Here is a 14,741-nt window from a genome sequence, read left to right on the forward strand (position 1 = left end):
ACCGGACCGAGTGAGCGGCCGCTACTCGGGTTATTGTTTGTGGAAGAGAGATTTGAGTGTGTGAGATGACAAGCCGTCGAGTTTCTAATGCCAAGGTAATTGTAGAGAATTACTGCACATTGTGAATCAATCTTTGCAGCAAGGTTGAAGTTAAACTACTGCCCATCACAATGTCAAGAAGCACACACCCAGATTTCAGTACATCTTCCCTCATTCGAATTGATGCTTGTCAACATCCCTCACTTTGCTATTGAGCCCCTGTCCTTGGAGACAACGCACCCGCACAAGGTAATGTATCGCACCCTTACAAGCTCGAATTTCTTGGATCCTCCTCGACCTTCAGCTACAGTTACGAAAAGGGTCGCTGATATCCATGAGGGTGCTCCCTATTTTAGTTCCACCAAGCTGCCACGTACTGGGTGGACACCCAAGTGTGCCGAACTTGCTGAAGATGTGCACAGCAAGCCACGAACCGGCAAGGCCTGCCCAACACCTGTAACCCACCGTAAGAGGAATGAAGACCCCTGTTCTGAAAGCTTGAATTCGGAGATCCTGACCCAGCTGGGTCCAGAGACAGATCATGCTACCTATGCCTCCCTTTTGAAGCGTTGCACTACCGCCAAGGCCTTGTCTGAGGGCAAATTTGTGCATGAAAACATGGACAAGCATGGATATGCTGGCGACAGATTTCTGAGTAATCTTCTCGTCCAAATGTACAGCAAGTGTGGGAGCCTGGAGAATGCACATGCTGTGTTTGACAGAATAGGCAATCGCAATTTGTACTCTTGCAATATTATGATCGCAGCGTTTGCCCAAAATGGAAGCCTGGATGATGCCAGGGCACTGTTTGCAGAAATGCCACAGCGGGATGTGGTTTCCTGGAACGCCATGATTTCTGGATGTGCTCGGAATGGGCATGGCCACGAGGCCTTGCAACTGTTTGGTCAAATGCAGGCTGAAGGCTTCAAGCCATCCAAGATCACCTTCATCTGCATTGTGGATGCCTGTGCCAGTATGGCAGCCTTAGAAGAGGGTCGGTTTATCCATGCTACCGTTGCTGGCAACTTATGGGAGTCAGATGTCATTCTGGGAACATCCCTTATCAATATGTATAGCAAGTGCGGCAGCCTAGATGATGCAAGGGGAGTGTTTGCAGAGGTGCTACAGCGAGACACGGTCTCCTGGAGTGCGATGATCCTTGCTTGTGCCCAGAATGGGCATGGCAAGGAGGCCCTGCAACTGTTTGGTCAAATGCAATCTGAAGGCTTTAGGCTAGACAAGATCACCTTCCTCTGCGTTGTGGATGCATGTGCCAGTTTGGCAGCCTTAGAAGAGTGTCGAATGATCCATGCTACCGTTGCTGGCAATGGATGGGAGTCGGATGTTGTTGTGGGGAATGCCCTCATCAATACATATGCCAAGTGCAGGAGCCTAGATGATGCAAGGGCAGTATTTGTAGAGATGCCCCACCGGGATGTGGTCTCCTGGAGTACCATGATTGCTGCATGTAACCAGAATGGACACGGCAAGGAGGCCCTGCAGCTGTTTGGTGAAATGCAGGCCAACGGCTTCGTGGCAAACATCATCACCTTTATCTGCGTTGTGGAGGCGTGTGCCAGTGTGGCAGCCTTGGAAGGCGGTCAATTGATTCATGCTACTGCTACTGGCAATGGATGGGATTTGGATGTTGTTGTGGGAAATGCCCTCGTCAATATGTATAGCAAATGTGGGAACTTGCATGATGCAAAGGCAACGTTTGAAGAGGTCCCTCAGCGGGATGTGATCTCCTGGAGTGCCATGATCACAGCATGTGCCCAGAATGGGGTTTCCAAGGAGGCCTTGCAATTGTTTGGTCAGATGCAGGCGGAAGGCTTTGAGCCAAATAGGGTCACCTTCATATGTGTTGTGGATGCATGCGCCAGTGTAGCAGCTTTAGAAGAGGGTCGAGTGATTTATGGTTCTATTGTGGGCAACGGATGGGAATTGGATGTTGTTGTTGGGAATGCCCTTGTCAATATGTATGCCCAGTGCGGGAGTCTAGATGATGCAAGGGCAGTGTTTGCAGAGATGAGAGAGCGGGATGTGGTTTCCTGGAGTGCCATGATAGATGCTTGTGCCCAGAATGGGCATGGCAAGGAGGCTCTGCAACTGTTTGGTCAAATGCAGGCTGAGGGCTTTGAGCCAGACAAAGTTACTTTCATTAGCGTTCTGACTGCTTGCAGTCACACAGGCCAGGTTGCTGATGGGAGGGGATATTTTGCCTCTATGACTAGAGACCATGGCATATCACCCTCGGCAGAGCATTATGTATGCATGGTCGATCTTCTTGGGCGAAGAGGACTGTTGCAAGAGGCAGAGGACTTAATCATCAGTATGCCATTTAAACATGTCCCCTTAGCATGGTTGAGTTTGCTTTCATCATGCAGACTTCACAATGATGTAAAGCGGGCTGAACGTGCTGCACATTTTGTTTTTGAGCTAGATCCAAGAAATTCGTCACCGTATGTTTTACTAGCAGACACCCATGCTAATGCAGGTGGGCTCAGATGATGTATGAAGGTGAGAAAGGCAACGGTTGCTGAGTGCTCGGGGTTTGAAGAAAGGGGCAGGGAGCAATTGTATCGAGGTGAGCAATGTGTTGCATGAAATTGCTGTCAGGGATACTTCGCATCCTCAACAAGAGGATCTAAGTGTTGAGTTGAAACACTGAGTAGGTGGATGGAGGCTGCATAAATGCCTGACACACACATGCTCTGCTTCGTGATGTGGATGAAGAGAAAGATGTGCTTTGTACTACAGCAAGAGGCTGGCCGTTGCTTTCATAAGAGATATATCATACTTCTCAAGAGCTGCTCTAACAAAAGAGGTGCTAATGAAGCGACAAAGCATTTGATTTGTATTTATCTACTAGTATTAAAGGGTGTGCTAATGAAGAGATAGACGATGGATTTCTATCCAACTCCTATTGATTTATCTACTAGTATTAAAGGGTGTGCTAATGAAGAGAGAGACGATTGATTTCTATCTAACTTTATTAGTATGAACAGGCAAAGTAACAAAGTTCCATCTAATGATTACTATAATTATCATGAACAAGTTATGAAAACTCACATAAAAGTGGTCCTCCCTACAAGTACTTTTGGCCATTGCAAATCTACGCCCCGTCCAATATATTGCATTCACCATTACTATGCTCTTGACTGTGCTTTCAGCTCAAGACTTTTAATTAAATTAACCATTGTTGCTTATGGTATTGGAATGCCACCTTGCATAAGGTGTTTAGTACAATGATTCTCATACTTTTAATTAAAATGTTATGTTGTTGCCTACTCTTATCAATACATGATAGGACATAAAAGTTAGATAACTATTATATAATGATTCAAAACATATTTAAAAACCATTTGATAAATTGAACTAGATGATGAGAACAAGCACTTTAAATCATGCACAAAGACTAGCACATACTTGATTTGCTTCACTAGATTTGGTCAGTTCATCTTGTTATGTGATTTTGTTTCAACTTCAAGGGATGCATATTCTTGTGATGGCTATATTCAAGGCACCACATTCACTCCAAATATATAAATAATGATGTATGAGCATATGATTGTTAATTTTTTTAAAATTTTGATTAAAATAACATTTACCCCCTCATACATTATCTCATGATATGAGTCTTTGAGTGGATAACATCTTCTACACCTTCTCTATCTAGTACCATGTCTTGACTAGGTCTTCACTAAAACTCAGTGTCAACAAAGTCCCTTTTTGCCTTGACATGATCTGCTCATTGGATAAGGTCTTCATGTAGATTAAGGGCTATTATTGCCGTTGTTGCTACCAGTGCCTTCGCTTGCATTTTGCTATTGATCTATCCTTCCCCTTGTCTAGTGCCTTGCTGTGCTTTTCAAGGTTGGGGCTTGATCTTGATTCCTTGCCTTGCTACTACTGAGCTTCTACTTGTGCCTCTATCATGCACTTTTGTGGGGTTGAATGCAATGTGCAAAGGGATGAATGAAAGACCTATTGCCCCCCCCCCCCCCACCCCCCCCGGGGGGTCTTTTTATAAGGGGCTAGTATGCTCCCCAAAGGCCAACTACCAATTTGACTAGTGACCCTAGATAGGGTTAGGGTGACTAGTCTATAAACCTGGCCACCCTAGTCTATAAACCAATTGACTAGGTCAAGTGTTTGGGGGCCTATAAAACCCCTATCCTTGCTTCACTTCTATTGGTATGTTGCACCAAATTCTAGTTCATAGTCCACTTAGTGTTAGACCGCTCAGTCCACGCCCATGAGTAGCCACAATAAAGGGTGGCTCAATGGCATTCCCATGTAGACTATTGGACATGTTGTGAAGGGTCCAATCAGAACCTCAGAAGGATTATGTATGCTGCCCACACAGCATCTTGCCCATGTGGATCTTTTTCATCCCCCTCCCTGCCCCTAGATTTCTTAGGTATCACTCTCCCATTCTCTCCTCATTTGGGTGCTTTAAAATTGGGAGTTGATACTTATACCTTGATACACCCTCCTCTCAACAAGCTGTTGTGAGTGCCAACCCTCCTCGAAAAATGCGCTCCGTTTGCTCCTTGGAAAGAGCACTTAGGAATATGTTAAAGGCATCCTTATGTTTGGTACATATTTCAAAACCAATTATAAAATCATTCATATCCACTCATAAAAATTCACACATTAAAAATTTTCTAGAGTAATTGAAAACCATTCATTTGACAAATATAACTAGGTAGATCAAATCAAGCATCACAAATAGTATTTGCATTACAATCCACCTTGTTATTAAATTCCATTTGCACCACAAAAGAGAATTATAAGTATGCAAATCATGCCTAGTATACGAAACCAAAATGTTATTAGGTCATATAAGGCTACGAAAGCTATCCATTTTGTTGCAACAAAACTTTAGGGCATTGGTACTGGTTCTCATCTCCAACGAGCAAGCGCTACAAAATGAATACTATACAAAGAACTCCTCTCTGCAAACAATCCTTATGGCTACTACCACCACATCTTGGCTTATAGGACAAGGCATGTAGTTGGGCTCATGTCTTAAGCCCTACTTATATGGACAATTTGTCATGTATTTATCTCCCATTCAGCTATTTATTAACCCTACCATGTAGCTTTGGTATAGGGCCTACATAAAAATGATCAACATAGCTTGCTCCCTCTACCTCTCTAAGCAATGCAACATTTATACATGTGTTGTTTGTTGACAAACGAAGCATGTAAGAAAATAGAAGATTCTAGTCACCCCATCATATTCAGTCCCTAAGATATTGGCTTTGTGTAAGGCCTACCATCTACATGTAAAAGATCAGCAAAGCATGCTCTTCTACCTCTCTAAGTGATGCAACGCTTATAAATATGTTGTATGTTGATTTCAATCAGCCCATGAATATTCATGGTCACAAAATGACATCATGTGACAACATGATCACTTCACAAATAAACATCACATGAACGTTCTGCAAAAATTACAATCCTTAATCAATACTACTAACTGTGGAGCTATCATATACAAATGACCATAATAAGAGAATTTCTCTTGATCATAAGGAAAATCAAACTGTAGCCAAGCACCATATGCCCGATGATCATAACTCCTGACAACAATCTCAAATGAGAAGGAAGTAAATAGTTGCCAGAGATCTCAACCACAACAATTTCAGTTTTCATAGATGACACTGAGGACTTGCCTCTACTAATGCCTTGTTGTAGGGGAACCATTGTATCCCTATGATAGATTGTGGATCCATTAGCTCTTCTATCCTTCCTTCTCCTCCTTGAGTGTGATTTGAGGTTGACTCAGCTCTATATCCTAAAATATCATTCATATTTATGCATTTCATAATTGGAAAAACATGCAAATGCAAATGTAAAAAAATGGAAATATATATAGAGATATATATACCATAAGTATTGGTGTGACAAGGACGATTTCTTGAGCACATGGCCATCTATCTTTGTACATATCATGCTGGCCACATAATCCATAATCTGCACTCAATTTGCACTCGAGAAGGCCTTTGCAACCCACACACCAACAAGTGCTCTTTTTATTAAATCTCGTCAAGTATCTTGTGAAGTTCCTACATGGAAAAAACACATGCTTATACTTCTATCACAACATATCCTCAAAATCATAATTCAATTGATGATATCATAGATGAGGCATGTAATGAGCTCCTTAAAGCGTCACATTCACCTAATTATTGTTGCATACTAAACTTTAACTAGATTCTGTCGATGGTTGCTACATTCTAACATATCAAAAACATTAACTCTATCATTGTAATGAGAAAGAAGACTAATTTCATTACTCCCCCACAAGGGAAGGTTAATTTATGATGGCATATTTTTTTCATTTAGAAAACATTACAAACTTTTAAACAAAATATGTGTGTATGTCTTATATGCAAAATATTACTCTCTTATCCTATCAATTTTAAAGCATTCTATTGATTAAATGTAAAAAAAGAAAAACATGTGGAGAATTCCATGAGACCTTTAAGTATATCAAAGGCCTCATGGAGTATCTTTCAAAAAGAAATTAAAATAAAAAAGGTAACTTGAAATTCACTTATATTGTATTTCTATATATCACATACGCATGTTAAAATTCATATTTTTGATCATACAAAATAGATTTCCCCCCCCTAAAACTTGATTAGCTTTCTTCTCACACTAACAAAAACATAAACATGAAAATCCAAGCAAATGCAACAAAAAAAGAAATCCAAAGGGAGGAGTGACACTCTTGGACAAGGAGCAAGGCTAACCTTTGTTTTACGTTTTTAATTAATCTAATCATTCATTATTTTGAAGCTAATATTATTTTCATTTAATTGAAAATGGCAAATTATGAATGAGATGGACAAGGCTAGCCTATGTGGATATCTTGCTCTTTGAAAGAAGGTACAAGGGAGAGGCATAAACCCTCTAGTGGATGTATGCCATATTTTTTTCATTTAACTGCAAATGGCGGATTATGAATGAGATGGAGTAGGCTAGCCTACTTGGATATCTTGCTCTTTGAAAGAAGGCACAAGAGAGAGGCATAAAGCCTCTAGTTGATGTATGCCATATGTATTAAACCAATGATCCTATTTCTTTGGTCTATATATCTCTTTACAATTAGATTCCCCTATAATGGTCTTTTTAAGAACTAGTATTTGGTTTCTCGAGGGCAAAGGGATAAGGATATGACCCACTTATAGAGGCTGTAGTTGATCTAGCAAGATGACCATGTGGACTCCAACAGTAGTAGCGATTCTCAGTCAAGGTAATGATAGCGGAGGTTGCAAAACTAATTAGAGGCAATAAGATGACCATGAGGACTCCAATAGTAGTAGTGATGATAGTCAAGGTAGTGATAGAAGAGGTGGTGATGGCACCTGATTCCCAATCTGACTAGGGTTTACTAGGGTTTAACAACTAGCTTTGAACCCGTTTGGTAATAAAGGAGAATCTTTAATTGAACTCCAAGGGGATAATTCAATACTTTGACCAATAAAAAATAACTCTTTGACCATAATTAAATAAATGGAAACTCCATAACTTATGATCAAATAAATGCCCAGTTGGAACTTTGACTTGGAGTATTTACAACTTTGTGACATCCCCTTGGCTTCTATTTTGTTGACCTCAATTGAAAAGCTTCCTTTAAATATGCAGGAGCTGTGGATGATTACACAACATGTCTTCGTCGATCCACTTGACATTCAATGCCAAATACTTCTTGAATTTTACAACGTATCTATAAAATTCCTTGCCTTGAGGGCTTTTGCGTATAGTATGGTATACAAACTGCTCGAGTTGAAGGATTTCCTCCAGCTCATCCACTTCTAGTGGATCTTTGAAGTATTACTAGCTTTGTAGGCTTTAATCCTTGATATTTATTTAGAAGACTTACATGAATAGGAATGGGCATGGGAGATGAGGGGCTAGGGAGAGTAGATAATTTTATAAAGAAAAAAGGTTATGAAAATCAAACATGGGGTAGATGACACTTCACAATGGGGTACTCCGCTCCCATGCATACCAAATGTCAACTTGTCTTAAAAATACTAATTATGAGGGGTAATCCACACCCAAGGATACAAGATTTACTTATATAAAGTGCAAATACAATTTGTTAGGCCAATAATTGTCAACCTTAGATAAAAAATCAATTTGATCAATAATAAATGCCATGCATTGCAATCAAGTCAATAAGTGCAATCTACCAACCTTAGATTATAGAAAAATATATTGATGTGTCCAAATTAAAAAAAAAGTAAAATAGCATAGAGTTAGCATATAAAGCGATGGTTATTAAAAGAAACCAAAGTAAGTGAAAAACTGCTAACAACCAAACATTAATAGTGCAACTTCCATCTCTTTAAGAATGAGATAAGTGAATTTTGTTTATTGCATTATTTACCATACACTCACTATCATTAATGAATTTTTTTTGTCATATAGTCAAGGCATATAAATGTTTTTCATCAACAAATATATAACATAATTATTTTTTATTGCTTGCATTTTGGTATTTCTTCTTTTATTTTACCTCATCACAATGGGGTTCTTCCACCAGCACCCATGGTCCAGGAACAATTAGATGCACTCCATGCACAATTGAGACAATTAGATCTCCTACACATAGCCATGCTCCAAGAACAATTAGATGCACTCCATGCACAATTGATACAAGAGCAAGAGCTAGGGAGGACTTGATCGGGATGAGGAGCATATTCATAGAGCCCTGAATTCTACATGCAAGGCACAAAGTTCTGGGAGTCCCCCTGAACATGAGCAAGATTTTTTGATTGAAGGAGAAACTGAGCGAAACCCATACTGCATAGAGGACAACTAACATTAGTGTAAAGAGGGCATATGGTTCAAGGAAAAAAAAAACCATGCTCATCATCATCATTATCATAAAAAAATTACAATTATCTTAAGTGAGAATCAAGTTCAATGATAGCAGTGGGATTTGTGGTCTTAGTTTCATAAGTACACCTCTTTTAGAGTAGAAGGTTTAAGTAGTAAAGTATTGATTGTGGTATCAATAGATCCCTTTGAACCATTTTCATAGCTTCTCGTTAAAAGAGCGATGTTAATGATGCAGCAGTTTTGGACAAATTTTTTTGCGTAAAATAGGCCATGCCAATGCATCCGAAGTGGCCCAAAATCCCCAAAAAATTTGATGCATAATTTGGAAATTTCAACATTACTGATGAGTCCTAAGTGCCCCAAAACCCCCAAAATGACTTTTGAGTAACTAAAATCGAACTTCAGATGAGGGAGACATGCCATTTTTTGGCAACTTCTTTTGCCTAGGTCAGGCCATGCCGATGTGATCAAATTTTGCACTAATTTTTTGCTGCATGTTAAGAAAAAAAATATCAATAACAAGTCATGCTAATACAACATGTTTTAGCTTGTAAAAAAACTTTCCTAGAAACACTATGAAATGCTACACGTTTTGGTAATGTTTAGGAGGAATGGAATGTAGTTGCTTATAAATGGTAATATGAAAAGGGCAAAGTCTCAAGGAAACATTATGATAATGCTACATGTGATGATGATAGATAGATTAATCTTTTGATGAGCATTACAATGATCATGTAAATTATTTACATTGCATTCATGACAAATTTGAATGAAAAGGCATGAAAGAAATGAATGGAAAGACAAATGGTTGAAGCATGAGATAAATGCTAAAACTAATCCTCATTCAAATGGCTAGTTCTCAAGCTTTGGCCCTCTCTTATGCATCAACCTCTCGTCCCATGCTTTAGCCCTGTGAGATCATTTCAATGGAGAAGGTATGTATAATTGTTGAAAGTAAAAGGTCTTATTTGTGAAAAAGAAAATGTTGTTTCGCACGATGATAGTAGCACATATTATTTCATTCCATTAACATTACTAAACTTAGAGGATGTTACTTCGCATTATAAAGTAAAGGTTGCATTCACAAAAAACAAGTACAATTGTATTAGAGAAGTGTAGAGCTTGGAAATTTAAATTAAGCCCTCTAAGAATAGATAAGATTTCATAGTGACACCCTTACAAGGAGTTGATATTGTTTTGAGTATGCCCTAGAGACATCAATAAAATCAAAAGATAGATTATGCCTCTCAACAAATGTAGATTGTCAAAGATGACAATGAATTATTCTTGAGAATTCAAACAAAAGGAGAGATTAGTCCTCTTGAATCATTACTTGGGCCAAAAGAAAAATCAAGAAGTGAGAGAAAACTATCTTGATTTAACAAACTTTTCACTAAACTACTCATCAAAAATCCCTTTTTGTTTTAGAGACAACCCAAAGAGTTCTTAGAAGGAGGATTAATAAGACCTAGCAATCTAGTTATCCATATGGAGCACCTATTCTTTTGGTTTAAACAAGAATGGTACTCACCATACGTGCATTGACTATTGTGCACCCAACAAGATGACAAATTCACAATTCCTAGGATAGATGACGTATTGGAAAAATTAAGAGGGGCCAAGGTCTTTAGTAAAACCAGTCTTAAATCCAAATAGTATCAGGTCGTACATCGCAAGAAGACATATACAAGACTACTTTTAGAACCTGGTCGAGGCATTATAAATTCTTACTTATGCCTTTAGGCAAAAGATGCTTCTTCTGCTTTTAGTCTTCTTACCCATCAAGTTTGTGTGATAATATTATTTGACGATATGTAGGTTTTTAGTAACTACATAGAAGAACAAATCAAACTTTTGGTAAAAGGGTTTACACTCTTGAAGGAAGGGTGGCTATACGTTAATCTTGTAAAGCACATCTTTCAAGACTTTATATTATTTACACTTGCATGAAGACCATCTATACCTTAATCTTGTCAAGTGTAATTTCTTTGAAGGCTTGATAGTCTTTATGCTCCTGAAGGAAGGCCAGCTATACCTTAATCTTGTAAAATGTAATTCCTTTCAAGGCTTGATAGAATACTTGGATCATATTATATCAGCCAATGGAGTTCAGGTGGATCTAAAGAAGGTAGAGCGCATAGTCACCTGGCCGATGGAATTCAAGTGGATCCAAAGAAGATAGAGTGTATAGTTAGTTGGCCAAGACCTAGAGATGTACATGAATTTGAAATCATTAGTGGCATTATGCAACTTTTATAGGAATTTCATCAAGAAGTTTGTATTTATTGCACATCCTTAACTGAACTTCTTAGGAGAGCCATATATTTTCATTGGATTGAACATTAGGATAGATCTTTTAAAGATTTAAAGGAGCCTTGTATGATAGCTTACGCCTTATAGCTACCTAAATTTCATAGACCATTTTTTGTAGTTGTAACCAATGGTAGTGGTTATAAGATTGGAGCATTCCTTTTATAGGATGGACATTCCATAGCACATGAGGGTCAAATTTTGAATTTACCGAAGTGCAATTATTGCACACATGATAAGGAATTAACCCTACTATCATACATGCTCTAAGAATGTGGACATATTTTTGATGGGTGATGAACTTCTCATTTAAACATATCAAAAAAGCATTAAACATTTGCTGGCTCAACCACCCTAAATTATAAAAATCCTATGTCAAAGCAGAAGGAAAATTTTTTATGTTAAATATTTGATGAAGTTCAAGAATCATCCTAGAGATGATGCTGAATGGATGCCTCGATGATTCTTTCAGGCTTTTCCAAACCTCACCAGTTCCTCCTATAATCAAACACACAGCTAAAGTTAGTTTTTGGAGCAACAACAAGCAAGATGGGTGTTACAAAATTATGCATCTTGCATTACTTGCTTAGGATATTATAGCCTTGGAGAAGATGGCAAAGTACTCCATGGAACTACGTGCGATATGGTAGGGGTTCTAGAAGATACTTTGCATGGTTTAGTTGGAGATGCCTAGCTGAACCATTTTTTACCTTGCTAGATGGTAGGTATTGTGGGCGATTCCATGTTAATACTAGTGTTTCTAGTGTTCGTGGTGTTACGTTTGATTATGTTATGTTCAGCACAATTATATTGAGATTGATTGATTTGGTGATTCATTCAATTGACTGTTACTAATGTGACTACATCTTGAGTATAGGTTATGGAACTTATGATGAGGATTGGAGACAGTGGAAGGATACTAATTAAAAATGTTACATGATGCATATTATGTGGTCATGAGCCTATTATTGTATTTGCATTATTATTTTATGCCATGGGAAACGTTTTATTACTAGAAGACATGAATCATTTTTTATGAATGAATCCCTATGGGGCTATGTAAGGACAAAGGGATAAATTTGGACATGATATTTCTGGGAGCCACTCATATAGGAGGGAGGTTGTATGTGGTCAATGTCGACATCCTCTTGCTATGCTTTTGGTTCCTTCCAATTACTCAAGTGGCACTTTGTGTGTTTGAATAATTTGATCTCAAGGGTTTTCAGGTTAAATAAGTCGTGATTAAATTTTGCTTGAAGACTGAGTTACAACGCTAATCGCCACTTATTATTTTTGTTTACACTAGCATCATTTAGCTCTCTGACAACTATACGTTTCATGTTTGGGATGTTTTTTAGATTAAGTGTTCATAATGTTTGTTGAGGAGAAATTTTAACATCAGTATGTGACATATTAAAAGCCAAGTAAAAAATAGTTCACGAGGAGTTATAGACAGAAGTGGATCCCTAAAGCCCCTTGAGGATTGCATATAAGTTTATTTTTTCTCATAATATAGTTTATAAGATTTAGGGGAGTTGCTAACCTTGGTTACATTAGATGCTAAAAATGTTTAGAAGATTTAGGGGAGTTGGTGATGCTCACTACCGGGTGATTATAAAAAATGATGGGAACTTTCTAAGAATACATTTCAAGTTTTTTCTAATGAGTACCCATTTGACATCAAGACCTTGGATTCCAAGTCTAAGTATATTTTGAAGCTAGAGAGAGAAATACTAGCTCTAGTGAGAGACTAGTTTGAGGCGATGCTATCGATCTTTGAATATAACATGAACTCTGAACTGTGTTCTGTCTCCTCTACTCTTCTTTTCTTAATACCTCTTCCTTCTCTTGCAATCTATCATCCTCTCCTTCCCTTTCCCTCCTTGTCACTCACTATCCACTTTTACTTCTCTACTCTAACCAAGCACTCCCATCTTTTCATACCTTTGAGACTTTGGTGTAGTAAGCATTTGTAATCTATTTTTATATGAATAAAGTAGTTCTACTGAAATTTGTTGTCGTAAAGAAGTCATTTTGGAAGTTATGAAAGCTTTACAACAAAGATAAATATTCTTCATATTCTATAGTAGTAGAACATGGCAAAGGTAAGCACCTTTACACCAATATGATTCATTGGCCGCCCTACTAATGTGAAATTCCAAGTTAAAGAGTAAAAACTTATCATTAGGAAGCCACACACCTTAGACATTACATGAAAACTTTTACATATTACAAAATGTAATACCTAGTTCACCAATACAATCAAGGAAGGGAACTATCTCGCCTCTCCCACCGCATTTTGTGTGGTCATATTTTTGTAAACATAAAAGCTTGTATTTAAGTAACTGCACATACTTGCAATATGTGAACTCTCCTGGCTCAAGAACTTCCAAGCATCATGCTTCTTGGTTTTGCAAGTCTAAAGCTTGCACTTTCTACGTGAACAATATAACTACAACATGAGATAAAATTGCAAGAAGTATCCCTCCCATTGATGTGGTTGATGCTGCATATATTTTCAATGTTTGGAGTGTTGTAGCATGGCCCCTTTTTGACTTCTTCATGGCAAATAATTGTTGGTTGGTACAAGTACTATATTTTTGGCTTCTTTAGGATAGTTAAGGTCCCATGCCCTCCACGATGGTACCTAACTTACCACACCTAACCCACAAACACAAACACCCCATGACAACCTTTGGACATATGCAATTGAGCATATTTCTCGATCATATATTATTATTGTAAAAAAACTTGAAGTTAGATGTATCCTGATGTTGAGTTTGAGGCTTTTTAGACAAAAACTATATGGGCCCATAAGATGTGGAGTTCATACTTCCAATAGCTACAGGTGCTCAAAAGAAACAAAGATCTTGAAATCATTTGCAAATTAAATTAAAATCCTCAAGCATACAATCCACCAAGTTGCACACATACTTATTCTCAAACATATGCTCTATATCATGCAAAAAGTTATCAGAGTAATTAAAACAAGGCTTTTGTCTCCATCCCAAAAGCTTTATTTTGTGCCTTAGGAGAGTGAATTTGTGTAGAGCATCCAGGGCATGATGTCTTCCACATGTAGATGCTATCTATTATCAATGTGTATGGGAACATAATAAGGATAATGTACTCCCCAGCAAGCCTTGTCCAAAAACCCACTAATCTATTGGAACTAAGAGGAGTGAGTTAAATGGTTGCATCCAAAGCTAGGAATCCATGTTTATTCATTAGATGTAGTTTTGGACATCATAGCAAGGCACTCCACCATTTGAAGTAATGAAAAGTGTCCACAAGGAGAAATACATCTCTGCACACGAGTTGCATCAACTACATGCCCACCACATCATAGTTCATGCAAGAATGAGTTGAGATAGGCCAAGATGATTCCATAGTATGACTTATCAAGTTGGTAGAGAACTCAAAACATCCACTGCACTAATTGATTGCGATGTGCTCACCATCAAAAGTGCATTGTTATTGTTCTTGTTCTTGTTCAACCATGACATGCAAGATGGGCATCTCCTCAA

The 14,741-nt window shown here is 38.2% G+C and overlaps 1 protein-coding gene across 1 annotated transcript; it reads left to right on the forward strand.

Moving 5' to 3' along the window:
* The first annotated feature begins 291 nt into the window (after positions 1–291).
* Positions 292–2,550, forward strand: LOC147891935 (pentatricopeptide repeat-containing protein At2g13600-like). Its single transcript, XM_087388540.1, has 3 exons — positions 292–938; positions 1,317–2,085; positions 2,167–2,550. Exons 1-3 carry the CDS (start codon positions 292–294, stop codon positions 2,548–2,550), a joined length of 1,800 nt encoding a protein of 599 aa, XP_087244666.1.
* Positions 2,551–14,741: the final 12,191 nt, after the last annotated feature.

This window comes from Dipteris shenzhenensis, chromosome 17 (genome assembly GCF_047967505.1).
Source record: "Dipteris shenzhenensis isolate YYH24624 ecotype China chromosome 17, Dip_SZ_1.0, whole genome shotgun sequence".
NCBI lineage: Eukaryota > Viridiplantae > Streptophyta > Polypodiopsida > Gleicheniales > Dipteridaceae > Dipteris > Dipteris shenzhenensis.

Bases quoted from the DNA above. Each gene is read 5' to 3' on its own strand.
- LOC147891935 (XM_087388540.1), top strand. From the start codon at position 292: ATGTATCGCACCCTTACAAGCTCGAATTTCTTGGATCCTCCTCGACCT. The intron at 939-1,316 runs GTTTGGTCAAAT...TGCATGTGCCAG, and splicing joins GGCCACGAGGCCTTGCAACT to TTTGGCAGCCTTAGAAGAGT. The intron at 2,086-2,166 runs GTTTCCTGGAGT...GGTCAAATGCAG, and splicing joins AGATGAGAGAGCGGGATGTG to GCTGAGGGCTTTGAGCCAGA.